Below are 25,032 nucleotides of genomic sequence, written 5' to 3'. Positions count from 1 at the left end.
CAAGCTGGGACTCTGAGTCCAGAGCTGGCCTCTTAAACACCAAGTCACTGTATCCCAAAATTGTTGGATCATGTGAATCACCTGGAAATATTGGTAAAAATTCACTTTCCCAATCCCCTTATCTGGGAAAAATGGTGGGTCTTGGTGCAGTCTCATGTGATTCTTATCATCAGGTGGGTAGGAAAGGCTTCACTAAGCTCCTGGCCATAGGAGTTGAGCAGCAAATGTGCTATGCTTTGTGTCAGATGCTCTCAGCCTCTGTCTGAGATTTGCACTAGTCTTATTTAACAGAAGAGGCCACAGAAACCAGGGAGAAGACTGGCCAATGCTGATACAGCAGAAAACGGTAGAGCAATATCAGAAACTCATAGGAGCAGACAGTAGAATTGCAGTTGTCAGGAACCGAGTGAAGGGAAAAATGGGGAGGCTAGGACTAAAGGGGACACAGTTTTAATTATGCAAGACAAATAAATTCTGGAGATCTATTACACAGTATAGTCCCCATAGCTAACGATACTGTATTGTACATTCAAATTTCACTGAAGTATATTCAATGTTTTGTTTTGTTCTTTGAGACAGGATCTGCAGAGTCACCCAGGCTGGAATGCAGTGGTGCCATCACAGCTCACTGCAGACTTAAACTCCTGGGCTCTAGTGATCCTCCCACCTCAGCCTCTCAAGTAGCTGTGACTACTGCTCTGCACAACACCATGCTCAGCTAACTTTTTTTTTTTTTTTTTTTGTAGAGATGTGATAGCACTACACTACTCAGACTGGTCTTGAACTCCTGGCCTGAAGTGATCTTCCCATCTTGGCCTCCCCAAACACTAGGTGTTAAATATTCTTAGCACAAAAAACCAAACAAACAAAGAGGATAGGAGAAAACTATAGAAGGTAATGGGTCTATCTATGGCCTTGATAATGGTGATGGTTTCAGCAGTATATACTTACCTCTAAACTAACTGAATTGTGTACATTAACTATGAACAGCTTTTTATATGTCAATTATATTTAATAAAGTGGTTTGAAGAAAAAGAAAGTTGCTGGGCGTGGTGGCTCACGCCTGTAATCCTAGCACTCTGGGAGGCCGAGGTGGTGGATCACCTGAGGTCAAGGGTTCAAGACCAGCCTGGCCATCATGGTGAAACCCCATCTTTATTTATAAAAAAAAAAAAAAGAAAGAAAGTTAGCTCTCTGATTCTAGGCCCTATGGTGCACACAACACTGGTCTTGATTCCTGCAGAAGATGTCAGAAAACCTTGGAAACATGAAGTCACATGAAAGAAAAGGGATTTTTTTCCACAACCAGTTCAGGAGTCAGGCCAGGAAAATTCACCCCTTGACTCCTCTAATCCAGCCTCCAACTGCTATCCTCAGTGCATTTCCAAGATCTTTCTAACGATCCCCCAAAGAAGGCAGTAAACTGCTATGTTTCCAAGTGTCAAGTTGAAGATTTTGCTCAGAGCTTGAATATTGAAGAATATTGCTCCATAGAGAAGCTTGGGAATAGCCTTGAAAATCAGAAGCTAATGCCTCCTTTTAATTAATACTGTCTTCACTAACAACCTCTTTTCGTTTTTCTTCTTTCAATAAGATCATCGTTTATTATAAAGCACACAGACCTAGGAGCACAGAAACACAACTTCCAGGCCTGGTTCTGCCATTAATTCTCTATGGGACCTTGAGATTGGTGCTCCTGTACAGTATCAGGGTTGGATGCCATGTCTCCAAGCCTTCAGACAGAGCATAGTGCAGACAAACAGGCTGAGGGTTGGAGGCCTGGCTTATTCATTTATTACTGATGTGATTTTAGGCAATTTACTTAACCACTGTGAGCCTTGGGTAGCCCATCTACAAAAGGCGGGAGTCTGGCCAGGTATGGTGACTCACACCTGTATGAAGTAGAATGAAGTAGAATTACAGCACTTTGGGAGGCCAAGGTGGGAGGATCACTTGAGGCCTGGAGTTCATGACCAGCCTGGCCAAGATGGCAAAACCCCGTCTCTACTAAATATACAAAAACTAGCTGTGCGTGGTGGCACACACCTGTAATCCCAGCTACTCAAGAAGCTGAGGCAGGAGAATCAGTTCAGCCAGGGAGGCATAGGTTGCAGTGAGCCGAGATCATGCCACTACACTCCAGCCTGGGCGACAGAGCAATACTCTGTCCAAAACAAACAAACAAACAAACTGTTTTGCCTTTGTCCTCCAAGGGCAAAACAGTTTGTACAAATTGTTCTCCAAGGCTTTTCCAGCTATAAAGTCTGTGGTTCTTCAGTAACTGAATGAAAGAAATTGACAAGAGAATAGTAGGATGTATTATAGTTCTCAGAGGCTGCAATATGAAATGGGAAAATGCTGGGAGCCTTGAAGGCATGACTGCTAAGTGAACTTTGGTGTTAAACCCAGATGCTACCATTTCTTCAGCTGTTTGACTGCTAGACTAGTTAGCCTAATCTCTCTGTGCTTCAGTGTTCCACAGATGTTTCTGTGCCTTTGCTTCTCAGCATCTTATGATGTGCTGAGATAAGATAGCATCTTATCCTAAGACACATTGTAAGATAGCATGTCTTTGTCTAACCCTTTGAGATTGCCATGGGACTTTATCTGACCAGAAACAGAAGCAGAATTTCACTGCTAGGAGAAAGTTATGATAGCCAAGTTTGTTTCTCACTATGAAAGCATTAAGGGAAGCACATAAAGGTGATTCTTCTGTCAGTCTAGATTTCCAAATACCAGAATGGCCAGGGTCCCTGCCATTCAGGGAGAGGCATGTGGTATGACCAACACATAAACACTTTCACAGTCAAGCCACTGAAGTTTGAAATTGTTTGTTCCCAGGACACAGGCTAATGCATTCTGCCTGGTATATTCATTTCCTTTTATTCATAAAGCCAAGTTGTTAATGGCTCCTTTGCAACAGATGTGAAAAGATCAAATAGAAAAACACATAAAGTATGTAGTATCGGACCAGACACATAAAAAATATATATACTATTAAAGAAGGGGAAAAGGGAAAGGCGGGGGAAGGGAGGGAAAAGAAGCTTTCAGAAGCAGCACGTTTAATTAATCATCTCTTAGGAAGGCACTAGAAAAATCGCGGGCCAGAACGGCTTTGGAGGTCACTTAATAAGAACTGACTCAGTATCGTCAGAGGGGGAATAAGTGAGTGCTACCAACAACGACCAGCTTTTCTCAAATCCTTATAGAAAGCCCTTCTGTCTTGCCAGGCATAGGGTGTGTGTGCTGAATCCCCAAATCCCATATCTTGCCCCAAACTGTCCTCTTATGCTATACAATGTGTGCAACCGATAAGCAGACAAGATTGAAAAGTCCCTTTCTACTAAATCTCTCATGAGCTCCTCCGGCTCTTTGTAGGTCATTCTTGAGGGCCTATGGGCACATGCCTGCTGCCAGCAGAACTGCCTTATTTATGATGAGGTTTCTTGCAAAATCTACCACTGCAGTTTGCTCAGTTCCCATTCACAAGCCACTTCTCCTTTCTGCCACTTCTGAGATGGGTTCAATAATAGTTCTTGACTGATGTTTATCTAAATCGCTGCAATCTATAATCAAAGTTGACCTTTCTTCCTTATAGGAATGAAGTAGAATACATGAGGGTAAGAGAGCGGGGAGAATAAAAACAAATAAATAAACATTAAATACCACCAACCTTTGGTGAGTTTATCTCACTTGAACAGTCTGTCAATTCCCACACTGACAGTGACCCTTTGTGGATTACTAAGACCAACACTGTGCACCGGAAGGGATAAGGAACAACAAAACTTGACATCATTTACTGGATTTGGGGGCAATTTGGAAGTGAAATCATTGGCTCTTCACATTTTCCACAGAACTTGACATTTCACCAAAGGCTTTTATGTTCATTCATGTCCATTTCAACTTGGTTCCTAATCCAGTGGTCTCTCTCAGCACTATCCAGTCTCTCAAAACAAGCCCCATTTTCTTCCTAGAAATAAACTATATTTTGACTTTTGTCTGAACTCCATGTCCTTCTTTCTTGATGTTTTTATGTCTCTCCTTCAGTCCTTCCATCTTGCACACCTTTCCCACTTCCCCACCTTCTGCCATCTGTCTCTGTACCTCCTGGACCCTGTTCACTGCTCTATATCTCTTAATTCTTTCTTTGCTTGCTCTTCCCTCCTGCTGTGATGTACTGTTGTTTAGTGGCTCTCTCTCCCTGCCTCTGCTCTGTCTGACTGAGTCTCCTTGTCACTCTTGTCCTATCTTTATCTTTCCATGTGAGTCCCTCAATGTGCACCATGCTTAATCTTTGCACACGGCGCAAACCCTTGGACTGTTCAGGAAATACCACCACGTGCTCACCCCCAGGAACAGACTGTAGCCTCCGTGCAGTGACCTGAAGAGGTAGCTCCCCATGGAGTGACCTCTGCCTAAGGTTGCTCCTTAGTTACAAAGTTGGTCTCCCACTTGGTCCTCACTCTACACTGAGAGCAGGATACAACACACATGCTGATGTGGGATATGAAGTAGTTGCATACATCCCATCTTGTTCTTGCAGAGCAAGAAACCAGGGAGCACTGGTTTGGGAGTCAGGAACTCTAACTTTCAGTGTGAGAAGAGTTCAAATCACTGTGAGTATTAAACCAGAGATATTCTTTCCTGAGCTTCCATTTCTCCATCTGTACAAGTTAAGTCTGATATAGTTAATCTTTAAGTTCTTGTCTAGTTCAGAGACATTACATTTTTAAGCGCTTTGTAAAGCAGAAGTCCAGGTTGCTCTTTCAGAGATTCAAGAGAGGAAATGAAAATACAGACCTCTCTTATATCAGCAGTTGCTAGGTGGGGTGATCTCGGCAGGGGCAGGGAGGAGAACAAAGCAGAACTGTAGCTGTCACACAGGAGACACTAGCTGGTAGGGAGTTTGATATCCCAGGCCAGGCAATTGTCAGGAAATGAGGCATATGGTGAGACGGCTGGTGGCAGTACTTGCTGGCCACTCTCTAGGGCTAGACCAGAGATGCCTTAGAGGAGGGAGGAAAGGAAGTAGTAGGAGGAGAGAAATGACAACTGCATTTGATGCTGAAATACTTGCAGGCTTTCAGGAATGTGAAGGACAAAGGAGCTCCATACTCCCCACTGTCTGGGCTCAGGAAGGGAGACTTGAAAAAAGATAAATTTAGACTCTTCAGAAGTGGCTTGCCTTTCCACAGTCGGGAGGCAACTGACTTAGCATGGTTCCAAGAGGTTACATGGTCTGGAGACAGAAAAATTGCAAAGAGAGTTTAGCTGAAGCCAAGGATGAGAGAGCTTAAATGTAATGGATTGCTCTAATATAATGGTGGTATTCTTGGGAGTTTTCTAATCTTGAGACTGTCATCAAAAGAGAAGATCCTGGCCTGTTCACTATACTCTCCTCCAAGGGCAAACCAGGGCACTTAGGCTCTGGCTATTCAGAGCCAATCCAAGGTTGAGAAGTTGGAAATAAGGAGCAGTTTTTGAGGCAGAACAATGACTTCTAATGGGCTAAAATTGTGTCTGAGACTGGTCACTCCCAGGCCAACCTTTAAGGTACCATGCTCTTTCTTACTGACGACGAGTCTGTTGGCGGGAAGATAAGCACCCCAGGCAGTTAGGAGATCTGAGAACATGGGCTGGTTCCACAATGACTTGCTTTGTGACCAAGTCCCTTCCCTACATGTAAAATGAGATTCCAGGATTTCTTGAAGTTTGTTCAGGATCTAGCCTCTCACTACCCACGTGGATCCTTCTTTTGGACCAAGCTATTCTTCACACAAAAGAATGGTACACTGGCTCCATTGTCAAATGTCAGCCACTCTAAGAGCTGCTGTGAGAAATCAAACTCCATAAAACACGCAATATACCTATGGAAATGGCTGGCTTGTGTTAAAAGCACCCTGTTCTAAAGATGGAGTGGTAGAATTATGCTTGTCATGGGTGGGGTTGGGGTTTGAAGGCAGGTTCATTTGCAAGTCTGTTTTCTTGACTCCTACTCTTGCTTATCCCTATGTCTGGGCCTTTGCAGGCTCCTTCCTGGACAGGAAAATGCCCTTTAACGCTTATCTCTCCCAAGAGACACTATTCTTTGCTATGACTTCACACCTCAGTTCACAAGTCTTGTCCTTTGAGAAGCCCTTTATCTTTCCTTCTGATTCCTTTCAACAAGCGTCACTTGGGAACTCTTTGGAAACCATTGTCTTACACTGCTTTGCAAACTAAAATTTTATATTTTTTAAAAACATGTGTGTGTCATCTTGCAAGCTTTTAAATTTCTTCCTCAAAAAGAAGGAATAATGCCTTGAATTTTTTCTTTTGTATTCCAAGCAGTATTATTCTATCTATGATGTTGCTCAAGACACACTTTCATAGACAACTAAAAGTATAGAAAACTAGTATCATAGAGTCTCAGCATTGAACAGCAGTTCTCCAGACTCAGAGCTTTTCCTGATTTTTATTCTTTTTTTAAATAGAGACAAGTTTTCACTCTGTTGCCCAGACTGGATTGCAGTGGCATGATCACAGCTCACTGTAACTTTGAATGCCCAGTCTCAGGTGATGGTCCTGCCTTAGCCTCCTGAGTAGCTGGAACTATAGGTATATACCACCATGTTCAAATAATTTTTTAATTTTTTAGCAGAGATGGAGTCTTGCAAAGTTACCCAGGCTGGTTTCAAACTCCTGGGCTCAAGTGATACTCCCACCTAGGCCTCCCAAAGTGTTGGAATTACAGGTGTGAGCCATCATGCCTGGCTCAGAGCTTTTCCAGTAAAGTAGCATTCAGCCTCTGCTTGAGCATCTGAGTCATGGATCCACCTGCCAATTACACCTAAAGTGTCAGAGGGGCTATTTCTATCTCATTTTCCATCTTATGTCCAATAACCGGCATGGTACATGGGAAAGAGGAGGTTCTCAAAGAGTATATGATGATGATAAGGATGAATGGTTTTGGTGAATTCACATCTCCATTCTCATTCTCTAAAATGAGAGTAAGAAGGTATGTTGAATTGAAATATAAGAGCAAGGTTTTAGAGTCAGCTGGACTTACATCTGATTCCTGACTCTACCACTCACTAGATGATGACCTTGAGAAAGTCACTCAACCCTCTCTGGATTAACTTCTCAATTGTAAAATGGAGGTCATAGTGCCTCCAGCGATTCTAATAATGAAGCTAAAATGAAATTGTCTTGGCTCTCTTACTTCCTAGAAGGAGGTCTTTGGAACGCTACTTTAGATTTCTGTTTTTCTTCTGTATTGAAAGGATGATAATAGCCCCTGCTTCACAGGATCATTGTGAGGATTACATACATCAATAGATAGAAATTATTAGAATACCCTTTAGTGTATGCTGAATCAACGTTAGTGGACATTATTATTGTAGTAGTTCATAGTAAAGAGTTTGACATAGAATAGTTGTTAATAAACAGTAACAATTATTACCACTCATAATACAATTATCACTACTATTAGTAAGATGATGGAATGGAAACAATGAATTTATTACTAGCTCTGACTTTTATTGATATGACCTCAAATGATATGGAGAACCTTGCTTTGTGATAATATCTTATTCTTTTTTATGCAAACATGGCTAAAAGTATATATTGTGTGTATATGCCTGTGTAAGTGCGTGTGTGTGTGTGTGTGTGTGTGTGTGTTTAGAAAATCCTTTCCTATACATACAACAAATCTCACTCTACTATCTCATGGTTCTTCAAACTTTGAGGCATGCGTAAGTCACCACTCAAAGTTTCTCTTCTTCAGGCAGAACAGTTCTGGTTTCTTCAACTGTCCAAGGAAACCCTTTACCAATATCTTGCATGTTTAATCTTCACATAGTCTGGCCAACCTACCCATTACTCACTGTTGAGTGAAGGAAGAAATTTCTAAACAGCTTTATTGAGATTTGGGGTGTGTGTGTGTGTGTGTGTGTGTGTGTGTGTGTGTGTAGACAGGAAAAAACAGAGAGAGGGGAGAAGCAGAAGTTTTAAGAGCATTCAGGAAAATGTTAATTCTAGGTATTTCTGGGTGATGGAATTTTTATTTTCTACTACATTAAATGTCTTTGTTTTTGAACTACCTGAACAGCATCCATAAAATACTTATTTTTCAGTAGACTGAAAGATTAATTAATTTTTTTTTCAAAATGCCATTAACTGTACTTACAGGATAATTTAAGATTGAATTTAAAATATGTGGATAGAGTTAGGAAAATGGAAAGGAGGGACAAATATATGCTAGGTCCCTGAAAAAGAAACCTTATGGAATAAATTTTGCTGACTTTCAACTCTGCTTAATAGGGTACCTGTGAGCTTAGAGTGATGCTGGCCAGAATAACAGGTCTCTACCCCACTATGCTCACAGCTTCCTCCCCATGCCCAGGTTGTTTGTCAGTGACTCAGACCAGCAATGTGCAAGTATACACAGCATACCTAAAGGTCATCTGGAAGACTTGGCCTTGGTTCACATGCTGGGTCCGGTTGTTGTAACCATGTAGCATCTCTCCAAAGAGGGTATCATTGAATTTGGAGTCAGGTTTGAGGCACTTGGGGCCCTCACAGACATCTGAGAGCATCAAGCAGGATTTTCCATCAGGAGCCAGTTTGTACTCCTCCACGCAACTGTATGATAAAACAGAGCTGAGAATTAGCTTCACATCCTGAATGCCCCCATTGGGGGGTGACCTAAAACCAAGTCCTCCTTTGCCTGCAAAACAGGTCACAATTTAAGAAGGAGACAGCTATTCTGCCAGGAATCTATCTAGGGCACAGGTGTCTAGAGAGAAGCACATTAATACTGCAAATTGTTAAATTCAAGAAAAGTCATTTGTGACATTTTGGAGGAGTCAAGGGGACACCAGCGTGCACATCCACACACAAAGCAAATTTAAAAACGGTTTCCCATGAACACACAGACTTTAAAAAGCATGACAGACCAATTCACACAGAATTATCAACTAATATCTCAAACCAGAATTTATTCCCAGTGCATCTGTCAACCAGGGTTGAAGACTGTAGCAAATACAAGTTTTTTTTAAATCATTCTTGTAGCTCAGAGGTGACCCTTCCAGGACCACGGACAGCGCAAGGCTTCTGCTCACTTAGCGATGTCAGCAGCCTCCGTTGGTCTAACCACAATTTCTGATAGTCAGAAAAGCCCTTGATAAGCCTTTGAGACAGGGATGGCCTCACCTATGGACAAAGCAGCCATGTGAATAAAGTATAGAAATAATATTTGCAATTTGAAAAGATTTGAAGTGGCAAAGAGATCTCAGAGAGGCATGGGCTGGAGGGGATAGGGGAGGTGGGGGCAAGAAATCAGAGATCTCGGCTCCTGAGAAATCATTCCAGTAACTGGAATTCTATGAGTGTCTACCTTTTCAAAGTTCAGTGCTAGGCACTAGGCATATGGTGCACATAAATAAGTAAAGACAGACAAGAGAATGGGCTGTGAGATTGAACAGACCTGTACAAATGCTGTTTTTCTCTTTGTGACCCATGTGAATGTGAGTGATTTAACTTCTATGATCCCCAGTTTCCTCATGTGTAAAACAGACAATCCTATTCTACCTTAATTCAGTAGAATGCTGTGTTTCTATTTATTGAGCATGCACCATTCACTGGACACTTCGTGTATTTATTATCTAACCATGAAGAAAGAGTAATATCATCATTTCTGCTTTACACATAAGCAAAATAAGAAGCCAAGAAATAAAGCATGCCATACCGTGAGTAAGCAGCAAAGTTATATTCAAATTCAGGTCTGTTAGAAAAAGGGAACTTTGTCTATTTTTGTCTCCTTCAAATCTAGTGGCTTCTATGTGCACATGACCCTGGGTTATGCCAGTTTGCAGCAGTATAAAGCAGGCAATCTCTCATTTGCCTTTCTTTCAAAGGGTGTAGTGAACATCCATTGAATCTAACTGCAAAGGGACTCAAGAACTCAGATGGGAGAAGGAAGAGGCTCTGTATAGTGGTTTGGAAAGAAAATGTACTCAGATTGTGGGAACCGGTAGCTGATGCTACAGATATAGAGCTGAACTGGAGGCAGAAAGAAGACAAGCATAGCTGAAAGCTTGACCCAAGATCACTCTAGTGAAAAGCCAAGAAGTCTCATGCATGAAGCAAACTGTCACTCTTTCCTTGCTTCCCCCAATCCCTGGTGTACTGTACTGATGCACTGACAGTCTTTCTAATGTTCACATGTTCCTTCTGTGGGAAAACCTCTTGGAAAAGGGCTCTGTCCCAAAGCCTTGGTAAAGTCTAACCCCTTCTTTTTGCATCTGTTAAATATCATTAACTCACTTTTACTGGAGTTGCAGTGGAGATGAAATGAGTGTATATGAAAGTGAATAGTATATGGTGAGTGCTTGATAAAGTCTAGTTTCATCCATTTATCTGAGGGGGGCTTCCAGAAAATATGGAGAAATGGTTTACTGGGTACACTGGCTACAGTTCTCTCTCTCTCTTTTTCTTTCTCTCCTCCTCTACACATACTCACATCCCTGTGTGCCTGTGAATAAATACATTATTGTTGAAGATGATTAAACATTATCAAAGTGTATAGACTAAAATATGGAACTTCTTCACTTCCCATTCCTCACTTCCTGTCCCAGAGGTCACCATTGTTAATTGTTATGTATTCTTTCAGGATTTTTTCAATGCATTTAAATATATATTATACGTGTGTGTGTGTGTATGTGTATGGTATGTATGTGTGTTTGTATATACATACACATTTCTTTGAATTTGTATACTAAACTGGGGGGATTTATATACACACACATACATACACGCACATTTCATGATAAACTCATAAAAAGAATTACACTACATATTGTTGTGAGATATGCATTTGTACCTAGTGCTATTTCTTGGAGATCTTTTCAAAACACTATACATATAGATCTATCTTTTTTAATAGTTATTTGGCATTCCACAGTATAAACGTACCATAATGCTTTTAACTAATTTTTATTGATGGGCACTTTGGCTGTTTATAGCTGTTTGTTATTACCAACAGTGCCATAATGAAGATGTCTGCACATATATCATTGGGCACTACTATGTTTCTATAAAACAGATACTTAGAAAAGAAATTGCTTAGTCAATGTTTTATGAATTTTAAAATTTTGATAGATCTAAATAGTGGCCTGTAAAGTCTCTACCCATTTACAAGCCTATAACTGATGAATGGGAGACCCCATTTTTCTACATATTTCATGTTCATTACTGCCAATCTAGGATAGGAAAAATAACTCATTTTTGTTTGGATTTGCATTCCCCTTATTATTGGTTAAGTTCAGCATCTTTTCATGTTATGGTCATTTGTATTTATCCTTCTATAGATCATCCATTCATGTGCACTGATCACTTTTCTATTGTGATATTTGCCTTTTTCTTTGTATTGGTTTGTATATACTCTAAATATTCACTGGGTAGTTATCCTTCACCGTCCATATACACTACAATTTTATTCCAGTCTCTGTGTGTATTTTAATCTTGCCTTTCATATCTCCTAACCTCTCTCTTCTGGTTTTTGATTGTGTCTGAAATTTGTGCAATGTTTAGAAACCCACAAGATGATAAAATATATTTCTGTATATTATCATAGTATTGTATAGATTTAAAAAAAATATTTGGTTATTTAATATGTATGGCATTCATTTTTGAATGTAGTGAGAGTGGTTATTTTAACTTAAGTATTTTTAAAATGAGTAGCAAATTGTCTGAAGTGTCTGACCTTTCAACAACAAATTGTTTTTTTTTTTTACATATGTAATCCCTACATACGCCATGAATACACGGTTGGTGCTTTTCCTATTTAATTGTCTGTATATTCCTATAATAATTCCAAACTGTTTTAATTACTATAGCTTTATAGTATGTTTTGGATATAGTAGTAAAGTGATACTCCTCCCCCTCATCAACACTATTTTTCTATTCCAAAATTTCCTGACTGTTCTTTCATATTTTTCTTTCAAATGAATTTTAGAATAAGCTTATCAAATTATATGTAAATTCCTAGTGGAATTTTGGGTGGCACTGCTTTGAATTTGTAAACTAAATTGGGGGAAGGTTTTAATATTAATTTTATTTAATTTTCTTTTATTTAATAAATATGTTTTGAGAGTTAACTCTGTGCTGGGCACTTCTGATAACTGTGGCAAAGACAAAGTCTTGCATTCACCACACTGTGTCCTCTTCCTGAACTTGCATTCAGACTGCATGTCTAAGACTCTCTTGCAGTTGGGCTGAATGGGCCATGTAACTGGATTCTGAACAATGGAATCTGTGCTGACAAGACAGAAGTCACAGACAGACTTAGTCTTTTCAAAACATGCTGATTTTTAAGCCACCTCTTCCCTTGTTATGGCAAGCTTGGAGACTATGTATTCCTGATGCATTCTACAGGATGGAGGAAGACTGCCACAATCACAATGGACCTCGCACAAATAAGAAATTAACTTTTGTGTGCAAGCTGCTGGTTGGGGGAGGAGGCTTCATATGCTACAGGAAGAAAGCTTCTCTTATCCTAGTACAGCATCTTTATAATCTGGAGTATTCTAATTCAGAAACACAGTTTCTATCTCCATTTACCAACTGTTCTTCTAAAACATTTGGTGAAGTTTTTGACTTTTTGTTATAAAGGTTTTGCACATGTCTTTTGGAGATTATTTACAGGCATTTATGAAAGATACTATGCTGTAGAAGTTTATCCAAGTATGTTTGGGATCCAGACTAACAAGAGTCCAAATACTGATTCTACCACTTACCAGTTGTGTGACCTCAGACAAACTACTTAACTTCTCTGTACTTCCTTTACTTATCCAAACAGAAGATCATAGAGCCTCATAGGGTGAAAAATTCTCTTGTTGTAGTCTTTGAAACTTCAGGAATAGAATCAGTTTTTCATTTATGCTTTCTCTTATGTTTTCTATAGTTACTGCTGATTTGAGTAAAGCTAATACTGATTTTTCTAAGTTGATGTTGCATCCTGTGAACACAAAGAACTTATACATTCAAATATGTCTACTAAGTTGTTCTAAATGATAAGCATATATTTGCCCAGTTTGGGTATTAGGATTATGGAATAAGTTAAAAAAAAACTATCCTTTTTTGTTTCTTTCTCTGGATCAGTTTATGTAAGACAGATGTTATCCGTTACTTGAGGATTTGATAAGTCTTCCCTTGGGCTTGATGGCTTCTTTTCAGTTGTAGATATTTAGCTCTTATCATTTATTTCCTTATTATCTGCCTATTTAGATTTTCTATATCCTCGTGACTCAAACTTGGTAATTTGTATTTTCTAACATTATAATGCATTTTATCAAGACTTGCAGATGTATTGGTGTAAAGTTCTATGCAGTGTTCTCATTAAATTTCTTTTATCTTTTATGTTTCTACAGTTAAGGCCCTAGCTCATTCCTAACATGTTTGTGTTCTTTCTTTGCTTTCTCCTCTGAAAAGGCTTTTTGTATTTTGTATTTTATTGATGAGCTTCCTTTTTGCTTTTCTATTTAATTTATTTCAGCTTTTATTTGTATTAATTCCTTCCTGCTGTTTTCTTTGACTTTGTTTTATAATTCTTTTTATGGCTGCTTGAGTCAAATGCCTCATTTGTTTATTTTCAATCTTTTTTGCTTCTTAATAAATGCGGTGAAGCTTCTGACTGAGGCTTTGCTCATACCCCATACGTTTGATATGCAGCCCTCATGCTCCTGCTCATTTCTAACGAGGTGAAAATTTGAGTTTGATTTTTTCCATAGCCAAGCGTCACTCAGAAGATATTTAAGACTATAGTTCTCAAATAGATAGATTTGTTTGTTCCTCTTCTTTTCTAATATTACTGCATTTTTAGTCTGAAAATGTAGTTTGTATAATTTCTACATTGGTGAATTTATTGAGATTCTAAGGGAGTCACAAGTTGAGGTTTCAGAGCTAATTAAACTTGAGTTCACATGTAGGTTGTGCCATCTACCAGCTATATGACCTTGATCAAGTCTGCTAATTTCCTTAGGCTTCAGCATCATAATCTATTAAGAAAAATGATGATGCTTATCATGGGGCTGATGTGAGAAGTAGAGATAACTTATACAAAGGATGAAATTGTATCTCTCATACAGTATTCAAGTAACTCATCAGCGATTATTCTTATTCTTGTTATTGTTGTTGTTATTTAGTCTATTAGCCCATCTACACATCCTAGGAAGTATAAATTTATTTCCAGTGGTTCTCATATCCTAGTTGCTGGCTTCTCTCTAGATTTGATTCCTTCTCTTTCCTGCTTCACAGCACATAACTGGAAACTTCTTACGTGGCATTCATTGTAAATAAGCTATACATATAATTTGTATATTTGTACATATGAAATTATCACATAGAAGTTAAATATATGCATTATTTATGTGTGTGTGGATATGTGTGTATTTGTCTCTGCATGTGTGTGTGCATACACAGGTATTTGCAAAGCTCAGTCCTGCATTCAGGATCCCACAGTTTAGTGGAATGTTTTTATATATATGACCTGGTTTGCTCCTTATAATCTGTAATAGGTGGAATAACGGCCTCCTCAAAATGCCCACATCCTAATCCCGAAAACCTGTGGTTATCTGTCATGGCAAATGAAACTTCAAAGACGTGATTAAGTAAAGGATTGTGAGTTGGGAAGATTATCCTGGATTACCTGGGTGGTCCCAATATCATCACATGGTTCCTCAAAAGAAGGAGATAAGGGTGTTAGTCACAGGAGGAGATGCAACTTGGAAGAAGAGGAGAAAAAGAGGGGGCAGTGTAAGGGGCCATGAGTCAATGAATGCAGACACAGACACCCCCTAGCAGTTGGAAAAGAGAAGGAAACAGATCTTCCCCTAAAGCCTCCAGGAAGAATGCTGCGCTACCACTATCTAGATTTTAGGAATATTGACCTTGAGAATTGTAAAGTAAATGTGTGTTATTTTAGGACACTAAGTTTGTGGTGATTCATTACAGATGCAAAATAAAATGCACGACATGTACAGGGAGGTTTTGTTTCCACTTTCAGATGAGACTACTGAGGTTTAGAGAAGTTGAGTGACTCGTGCATGGAGGTATGTCTAGTCAACAGTGGTGCTGGGAATTAAACCTAGGAGCTCAAGACGTGTGTGTGTGAATGTGTGTGTGTATGAATTTAAGCATATCACAACTGTGGATTTACATTGATTTTTCTTTTCCCTGTGGGTGGGAAAAGATTGTGGCTTGCAGGAGAGATTTGGGGGGAAAAAATCCCATCCTCATAAAGGCCAATGATCCTCTGAGTTTTGAAACAGGAGCGTTGTCTCCCCCAAGTCACCTAAGGGCATAGGAAGGTTTATGTGAAGGTCTATCTAGTTGTTGGTTTCTTTTTTTAATTTTATTTTTGTACCATGCCACATAATTATATAGCTTCTTTAGAACATTCTGTCATCTGGGAGTTTTTCCTACAGAAATTCTAGAGTGTAGGCTCACCGGAAACCAGCCAAGATCTACATGAAACTATATTTATACATATGCCAAAATGAAAAATATAAAATGGGTGCAAAGATACAAACTGGGCATCTTAGCTGACGGCAATGAGTGTGTTACTCTTAACACACACATCACTTTATAGAGAATACCAAAACTAGATGGGACTTTAGAGAGTGCACCATAAAACCTTATATGTGTTTAGCTAAAAGCATGTTTTATTTAATCCTCATAGCGACATTGTGAGATAGGTACTTTCATTCCAACATTGCCGCTGAGGATCCTGAGGCTTGGGACATCTGAGTTCACTAATCAAGGTCACATGAGCATTTTGGAAAAGCCAGAACCTTGACTTGGATCTTCTTACTCCAAATCCTGTGCTCCTTCCACTTCATCACAAACGACCTCCTCCTATCTGTTTGTTGTTCAAATAAGAAAACTGAGACTTACAGACAAATGGCATTGTGTACAAACTCTCAAAGCAAAATATTTCTTTTTCTCAGGTATTTTTTCCTTTATTTATTAATTTATTCCTCAATGATTTATGGAATCAACAGAATTATTTATCCAAACGTATATCCTAGAAACTTTTTTTAAAATAAGAAAGGGAATCAAATCCTTAAAAATATTAAGAATTGGCCAAGTGCAGTGGCTCATGCCTGTAATCCCAGCACTTTGGGAGGCTGAGGCAGCCGGATCACCTGAGATCAGGAGTTCCAGACCAGCCTGGCCAACATGGCGAAACCCCGTCTCTACTAAAAATACAGTAAATTAGCCAGGCATGGTGGTGGGTGCCTGTAATCTGAGCTACTTGGGAGGCTGAGGCAGGAGAATTTTTGAACCTAGGAGGCAGAGGTTGCAGTGAGCTGAGCATTGCCCAGCCATTGCACTGCAGCCTGGGCAACAGAGCAATACTCTGTTTCAAAAAGAAAAGAAAAGAATAGAGAAAAGTAGTTAACGGTAAGAATAGCTCAAGGGACTGCACACCAGGTAGACTTGGACCAATGTTAAGAATAAATCTAAGTATCTTATTACTAAGGCAAGAAAGAAACAGCTTTCCTAATGCAGATACCTGTGAGAAACCTCACCCTGGGATCGTCAGGGCTAGAACCAGCACCTAAGGAACTCAACTGCACTAACCCTTCTAACTGATACCATAGGAGTCTTTTTCACCAAGACCCTCGGTATTGTCCCAACATGAACCAAAACGAAGATCAGAGGAGGTGTTCTCTGAGGGGTCTTTAGTTGCAGGTTTTATTCAAGGGAAAATTTAGAGTTTCTAGAAAAAGAAAGGAAAGGAATTCATAGAAAACAGAATTCCATCGGGAACTCTGGATTAATTAAATAGCAGACTTTTTCTAGTCTAAGACCCCTAACAATTGTAAGAAACACTAGCAGTTTACATAACACTAAGAAAGAAACAAACAAACAAACAAAAATTCTGTCAAATCATTAAAACTAAGATACCTTCCAACTTCAGAAAATATGGGCACTTTAGAATCAATGCAATATGTTTCTCCACTGCATGATCTGGGAGAGCCCTGACTGTCCCTAGGTTCCCTGGGAACCCGTAAGAGGCAGTTAGGGAGTGCAGAATTTTCCATGTGGGAAACTCTGAACATTTAGTTTTCATATTTTTGTTTTCTTCTTTTTTTAATTTTATTTTTTATTTTTTAACATTTGAGCATCTCATGGAACTAATGTGCCACATAATCCACTTTGGAAAACACCTATCCAAACAAATGAATGGACATTATGTGTTTCCATCAAATTGTCAGTGAATATTTTTTACACCCGAGTTTCTACAAATGTTTATAAAGAAGAGAAAACAAGGTTATAATGTTTGGCAAGAACCTGGCATCAAGTATTCTATGTTAATGATTAGAGGTAAAATCCCTGTCCTTCAGCCAGAAGTGAAAGGGGTAAGGGCTCAGGCTTTAACCGAAAAGGTGGAAACCACAATAAAACATGCGCCTGAATGAATCGCCCCACCTCCCACCGTCTCTTCTGCTTGTTACTGATAATCCAAATGAAGACCACAGTCTCTGTTCTGTAGTTCAGTGTTTTCTACTGGTAGAACAGATTTCAGCTTTGACAACGAAAATAAGTGGCTTCCAGTTACTATGGATATTAAACACGTTTATTTATCTCCTCTCCCTCTTAAAATTACATAAAGAGAATATTAGACAGAGAGGCTAGTAAGGACTGTTTGAGGCTGGATGTGTTCTCCGAGCCATTGTGTTTTTAGGGCACTTTCATTTAAATTGGAAGCAAGAAGGTTGGGATATCTCAAGCTCCTATCTCATTTTTACCTCCTGACTGGCTGTGAGCACCCCCACCCTGGGAGCCTCAGTTTCCTCCTCTAAATGACCTCAAAATTACTGAAACTTCAAAAATGTTGATGAAATGGCTCACTATCTCTTGAATATATGAGAAATAACTCTCTTAGCAAATACTGCCAGAAAGAAGATGTATACCTCCTGAAAACAAAACAAAACAAAGAAAACTACAACTTTTCTTTTCTCATACAAGGACAACTATATAATCCACGATGTATTTTTTTTTCTCTCTGTTTACTTCAGTTGCCAAGAAGCACAAAGTTAAATTTATCTCATGTTGAGTGACTCTTTAATTTAGAGCTTCTGAAACCATTTTCTCTTCCCTCCTTAAAAAGGCTCTGATCATTCCTATCTTTATATGAGTAGCTTTTTAAAACTATATTGTTTTTATGTGAATAAAATAAGTGCTCTTGGAAGTGTGCATGCTAGACACTGTAGACACACACACACAAATAAAACAAACTTTGTTGCTAGGTAACTTGCCAAGGTCTTCATAGGAGGTGATGTCCTCTCACCTACAAGACTGATTCTAAGGGCTTATTCTGCAGGCTTTTAGCTTAGTATCCAATGACCTTCTTAACCCATCTTGAATTCACCTGCTTCTGTTTACCATTATGGAACTCGCACTCTGTCAACATCAATCAGGACCCAGTGAGGCTTAGGCACCTCTTTGCCCCTGCTGGACAAGAATTTATACTCAATGCTTATTTGCATCTAATAAAAGACCAGGCACAGAGTAGGCACAACAAATCTTAGGTGGATGAATTCTTTAATTCAATCACTATGCTTCTAAATAAGGCTTTGGTCAAGCAGTGGGAATGGCAATGCAAACACACAGGTGTCTAGGACCTAGTCCCTGCTCATGAGGAGCTCACAGTGTAACAGGTACAGACAGGAATGCAGGTAAATCGACCAAGTTATAGGGCTATCACAGGGAGAGCCATGGGGGCTGTGCAGCCCCAGAGAATGGATGCTTCACTCAGTTTTGGATAACTTAAGCTGATGAGAGGCTGACAATCAGGGAAGCCAGCCAGAGGTCCAGTCTGCAAGAGATGTCAAGATTTCACCAGGATAAATTAGAATTTGAGACAAAATGTAAATGTCCCACTCCCTTGTAAGTAGAAATGAAATAATAATAATAAAAATTTAAAAACAGACAAGGAAAAATGTCCTTTCTATATAGGCCCTAACCCCATGTGACATTGAGCCAATATTTACATAGTGTCCGTTTGAAAGGATGGGTATTATTACCCTGTTTCAAGGTGACTGCATATCTCACTCTTGATCCCTCTTAGGGCTCAGAGAAGACTTGTTAAAAAAGTGATGCCTGAATTGAGACTTGGAGGTGACAGCTAAAGGGCCAGGGACAAATGGGTCAGTAGGGGTACGGAGGGGAAGGAGAGAGGCTACAGTGGGAACAATGTCAAAACTCCAGAAACTGAAACCAGGAGGCTTAACCTAGAAAGAGGAACCTAACTGGAAATATAACTGGAAAAGTCAGACTGGAAACTTCTTTAGCCATGTTAATGAAGAAATTTCACTTAACAATTATTAATTGAAAACCTACTATGTCTTGGGCACTGTTTTAGGTGCTGGAGACGAAGTAGTAAACAAGTCATAAAATCCAGTAATTACATAATTAAATGAGATGGTTTTATACTTATTAGACTAATTATAACTATGGTTTACTGAGTGCTTAATTATGACAGCTCCTGTGCGTGTATAATTTCATTTAATCTTCACAATGGTGCTACAATCACTTCTAATTCTACATGGAAGAGCAGAGGCTCAGAGAAATGGAGTGACTTGCTGGATGTGGCCAGAGGCCAGCAATGATATCAGATCTGTCTTGACCGAGCCTAGAACCACAATACCTAAGTTTCAATCTTGACAACGTCACTTACAAGATATCTGACCTTGGACAGTTACTGAGCCACTCTATGCTTTTTTAAAAAACATAAAATAGGAATCATAATAGTACATCCCTTGCAGAGTTGTTATGAGAATTGAAAGAACTAATGTACCCAAAGCACTTAGAACAGTCATGATACATAGAAAGTGCTTAGTAATGGTTAGCTGTTATTATTAACCTGGTTACAAACAGATTTATTAAAACTTCTCCTATCCAGAACACTCTTAGGAAGGTCATAGAGCTTTGAGCAAGTTGGGAATGTCCCCTTGAGCATGAGTTAATTTTGTTTTCCCTGCTTAATTCAATAGTATCCCACTTCTCTCTGGACCATCTCTATCACAAGTACCTGCTAATAGCTTTCATTGTTTACAGTGCTTCTAACAAGTGTGGTAACTTCTCATTTGCATTTCTAATAGACAGTTTCCAAATCCTGTTGAAACTGCAGTTGGCTTTAGCATACCTGGGTTTTACTTTATTTTTTGTCCTGTTACCATTTGGATGGGTTTTAACAGCTCACAACACACTCTTACCCGTTCATTCTTCTTTCAGACTTTCACAATCCTTCCACAATATATTAATAGGTTAGTCCTGTCTAGTGCATCAGGTCACTAGCAAATGTTATTAGAATCATTTAAGTTAATTTATTTAACAAACACATACAATGCTAACTCTGGGCAGGACATTGTTCCGAAGCATGTCAGAAATATTAATGTAAATGGTAATATATTTAGCCTTTATAACATCTCTATAGACTGATACAACTATTATCCCTATTTTACAGATGAGAAAACCAAGGCACAGAGATAGTAATTAACTTGTTCAAGGTCACACAGCAAGTAGGTGTTGAGCCGCATCACTAGTCATATGACCCTGGGCATGTTTCTTAACCTTCAGAGGGTAACAAATGTGAAATGCTTTGCATTCTTCACAAATAACATTATATTAAGCTAGCTATTAAAATTTTACAGGTGAGAAAACAGAAGGTCAGGGGTCCTGAAAGGCTTGCCTTATGCCTAAGAGAGAGTGGTAGAGCTGGGATTAGAATTCGTGGCTTTTGAATCCATGGTTCCCTGTAGTGTGCTGTGGATGGAAGGTGGTAACAGTTTCCGATGTCAAAATCCATTATTGCTGCTCCTGCTGCTGTTACTGTTGTCATTTGCCATAGAAGAACACCCCCCACCCCACCCCAAACACACACAGAGAAAAGTAACAGTGACAAGAACATGGCTGATTCTGTATGCAGCCTGCAGATCTAAAGCCATACATAATTTACTCAACACTGCCCTGCAGCCACTTAAGCTGAGGAGAGACCGCTATAAATTCAGGTCTGTATATCCTAATTTATTTCTTATTTATTTTACTGATACATATCTAGGGCCACCAGTGAGCTGCTTCTACACCTGCACAAAGGCACCTACAGCCCTAGGGGCAACTAGGGCAGGAAAGGAGACCCTGAAACAAGCCCTCGAAGAAAAACTGTACTCTATGCACCAGAATCATGCAAGTTAAATTAATTTTTTCTGGTAAACTAGAATTAAACCCATGCCCACGCTCACCCCCTATTTGTGAAACACAGGGCTAAAAAGGTTGTCAAATAATCCTGTTCTGCTTTTCTGTCTTAGAGAAGAGAGCATTGAACGTACTTCTCCCACAAGTACGAGATTATTTTTCTGAGTCACAGAATGTCAAAAGATGAGCAAGTACTCGAACACTAAGACATAATCAGAAAGGAAATGAAGAGGAGAAGAAAAAGGTCTATTTTCTCGAGTGATTACTGAGGACCAAACGCTATGCTAAGTGCTGTCAAAGGCAGAGGTAACTGAAATGAAAGCAAGGTAAATTGGAAGAAACATCAGCCATCCTTCCCCAAAGATCTCTTTTCACAGATGGTCAAACCGTGGCCCAGAGAGAGAATAGGACTTGTCGGAGGTCACTTAGCAAATTGGTCCCAGTGTGTGCCTCTTTCAGCCTCATACTTATTTCAAAACTTAGTTTGAGTCCTTCGAGAGCCAGAGCTGTCCTATAAGCTTTACTGGCATTGTTTCCTTCACCCCTCCCCTCCTCCAGTTAATTGTCCTTACAGATATGGACACTAGGGCACAGAAAGCCTGAACACTACACTCACATTGTTACATTCCTGCTGAAACCGAGTTTGAAGGCTGGCCTTAGCCTGTGCTTCCGTGCACCACACCTGAAGCCTTTGTGAACATCTTCAAGATGTCTGCTTTTGTCTCCAAACTGCACTGACTAGGCCCACGTGGGTAGATGCAGAAGGGCAGGAGGCTTCAGTACGAGAAAGCTCCTGACACTAGGGTGAGGCCTCGGCATGCGTTCTATTTATTATATTTATTAACCCCATATTTATTTTTCTCATTTTTTTTTAACCCACCCAACAAAAGGTTATACTTTTGGCTTTGGGCGCTTGGACTAAAACAGGAGAGGCAGAAAGGCCATTTCATTGAAGGTCAAGGTTCAGCCTTGCTGGGCGGTAGTGTCTGACCATTTTCCCATGCATCCCTCACTCCTATAAACGGGGCACCTGGGCCTTGGGGACAGACACTCACCCGCAGAACATGAAGATGGTGCTCGAAGTGGCATCGTAGGGCAGAGGCAGCGTCTGCTGCAGGCACAGCTGCTCGCAGCCGCCATTAAAACCGTCAGAGCAGTCAATTCCTTTGGAGTGATCATAGCAGCCGGAGCCATCCTTCATGGGTTTCAGCTCCTCGGGGCACTGCTCAGAGAGAGGGCAACAGGGTGGTTATGGCTTGGGAGGTTGTGGGCCCCATCACGCCCCCTCCTCCCTCCTGGAAGAGACATATGTCGGGTACTGACAGAGAGGTATTTGTCTCCTTTGGTCAATTAATAGCTGTGTGACAAGTTCCACACATCCCTTTACTTCTCTGAACCTCGGTGTGCCCACCTGTAAAATGGGACTTTTGTGACTACCTGCTTATGGCATTGTGAGAATGAAGGATGATAAAGTCAGCAAAGTGTGGAGAACACTGGCTCACATGGCAACGGTGCAGCAATGTCAGCTGCTATTAACACTGACGTTGCTGGAGCCCTCTTCATTATGGTTTCTATTGCTACTGCCCTACAGGGTCTGCTGCTAGAAAGGTCACATAGGGAGGCTGCCAGCCATATATTTAAAAGCCTCTACCAGGATAAGTTTAATTTTCAGCTTTTCCTCTTCTCACTATGTGACCCAGAGAAGTTACTTGCTATCTCTGAGCCTCAATGTTCTCATCTAATCAATGGACACATCTACAACTACAGATTTGTTGCAAAGCTAAAGGTGGATCATGAGGGCACATACCTTACTTCAGCATTTGGCACATAATTTGGTACTCATAAAATGTGAATTACTTTCCTTCCTGTCTTGAATATGTCTCTTCTTCTCCACCCTTGTCCCCAGAGCCCTAAGTGAGATTCCTGCATATTCACACCACCACGGAAAGGGCTCCTAACCAGTCTGCCGGACTCCAGTCAGGCCTTCTCAAAACCAGCCTCCAAATGGCCAACAGAGTGGTATTTCTACATAGCATCACTCTCCAGCCTAAATAAGTAAATGAATCTTAAAACATGTTAATCTGCCTTAAAACGATAACCCAGGTCCTCCCTTTATAGACAACTTCAAGTGCTCTGCTTGGCCATATGCACAGCCCTTCCCATAGCCCTCTGGTCCCTAAGTAAACTCCAAGGAGTCCAACCTTCAATGGCCTCAGCTAGAATGCTCTTGTCAGTGTGTCTGGCACCTGCTATGTGCTCCTTCAGTGGAAAATCATATACTGTGGAGACAGTTGGCTATTGATTTAATTTAGTTTTCCGTCATTTGATGAGGCTGAGCTCATCTCCTCCATCCGAGCTGAGGGAGAAGTAGTTTCAGCACTCCTGACTTCAGAAGAGGAAATGAGGCACTAGGTTTTTATTTCAGTCCTCCTGCTGGCATTTCTTGTCCACAAAGATTAACACCCAGAGCCCAGTCTTCCTCATCCATCAGTGGACATCACTGATTAAAATGCCTTCCCACCGTGCCCCCACTACCAGCCAATTCCCTGCTCCCCTCCCCATGCCGTCGTCCTAAACAACACCAATAATAAAACATACATACAAAAATTAATTTACAAAAACCACAATAACAAAAAAAGGTCAGCTCTCTTGGAAATTAAATTTCTCCTAAGAAGAATTTGTAATTACAAATGCATGAGAGAGTTCTTCATGACATTTGAGACTGGCACCAGGAAGAGTGACGGAGAAAGTAGGTTATAAATGGCCTTTGTCAAGCTGCAGAAAGGTCATAAAACTGCTGCATTTTGTGCTTAAAAAGAAAAATCAATTTTCCATGTGAGTGAAGTGGTCACATGGAAATATTAATACAAGCTCAGAGGAAGCCCCTGTTTGTCTCTGAACATTCACTGTCAGATAGGAGGGCACGTGGTCACAGGGTCATTTGGAGTCATTTGTGGGTACTGGAGCCTGGCTTCAGTCTGTTTGTAGACTCACGGAGGGTGCTGAAAAGAATGACTGACCTTCTTACCAGGTAACAGGAGACAGCTAGGCAGGGTACAAGTCTCAGTTCTCCCCATCTCCCACTGTTCTCTACCACATTTGTTTTTCAAACATGTTCACTGTAAGGCCGGTTGCCTCGCCGGGAGCTAGGATGCATACCCCACCTCCTCTTTTTTCCGGAAGCTCGGATATGCTCAGACAAGCTTGGACATGCTCGGACATGCTCGGACATGTTCCCTTCTCCCCTTCTCGCACAGCCTGGCCTTCAAACAAAGGCTTGTAACCCTACCCAATAGTAGTCCTGCTTTGCCCACACCCTGCTCTCCCACAACCAATCAAGCTCCTTCACTCCCTATAAAAAACCATGTCTAAGAGGAGTCCATGTGACTTCTCTGGCCGCTTCTCCGGCCCCTCCTGTCGGACTGCAGAACCTGACCTGGGAGCCTGAATAAACCCTTTGTATTGGATCTTCTTGTGCTGGCCTCAGTTTCTTCATTTTAAACTCGGTGAAAACAAACCTTACAAAATTCACTAAACTCCAGATTTTATCTAAGCACTTTACCTGCTTTACCTTATCTACCCCTATAGCAAATACACGAGGTAGAGTGGTAGGCTGATGATGGATCCCAAAGACACGTCTCTGTCCTAAACCCTAGAACTTGGAATCTGTGAATGTGACTTTCTATGGTCAAGGTTATGCAGATGTGATTGTGTCAGAACTCTTGGGGACACCCTCCTGGGTTTTCCAGGTTGGCCTAAAAGCCATCACAAATGTTCTCATGAGAGAGA

At 40.4% G+C, this 25,032-nt stretch overlaps 1 protein-coding gene across 3 annotated transcripts in view; it reads right to left on the bottom strand.

The window, feature by feature from the left end:
• Positions 1–25,032, bottom strand: part of ASTN2 (astrotactin 2) — a 976,097-nt gene that overhangs the window by 352,507 nt on the left and 598,558 nt on the right. For all 3 annotated transcript variants that reach the window (XM_012472754.2, XM_064378516.1, XM_012472755.3), the window contains 2 exons: positions 22,299–22,465; positions 8,434–8,622 (listed from right to left, as the gene is read on the bottom strand). In XM_012472754.2, coding sequence (XP_012328177.2) covers positions 8,434–8,622; positions 22,299–22,465 — 356 coding nt within the window. The remainder of the gene's footprint in view (positions 1–8,433; positions 8,623–22,298; positions 22,466–25,032) is intronic.

Source organism: Aotus nancymaae, unplaced genomic scaffold (assembly GCF_030222135.1).
Source record: "Aotus nancymaae isolate 86718 unplaced genomic scaffold, 86718_ANA_hifiasm-v0.15.2.pri h1tg000003l, whole genome shotgun sequence".
Classification (NCBI taxonomy): Eukaryota; Metazoa; Chordata; class Mammalia; order Primates; family Aotidae; genus Aotus; species Aotus nancymaae.
This window is presented reverse-complemented; position numbering and strand designations above follow the sequence as displayed.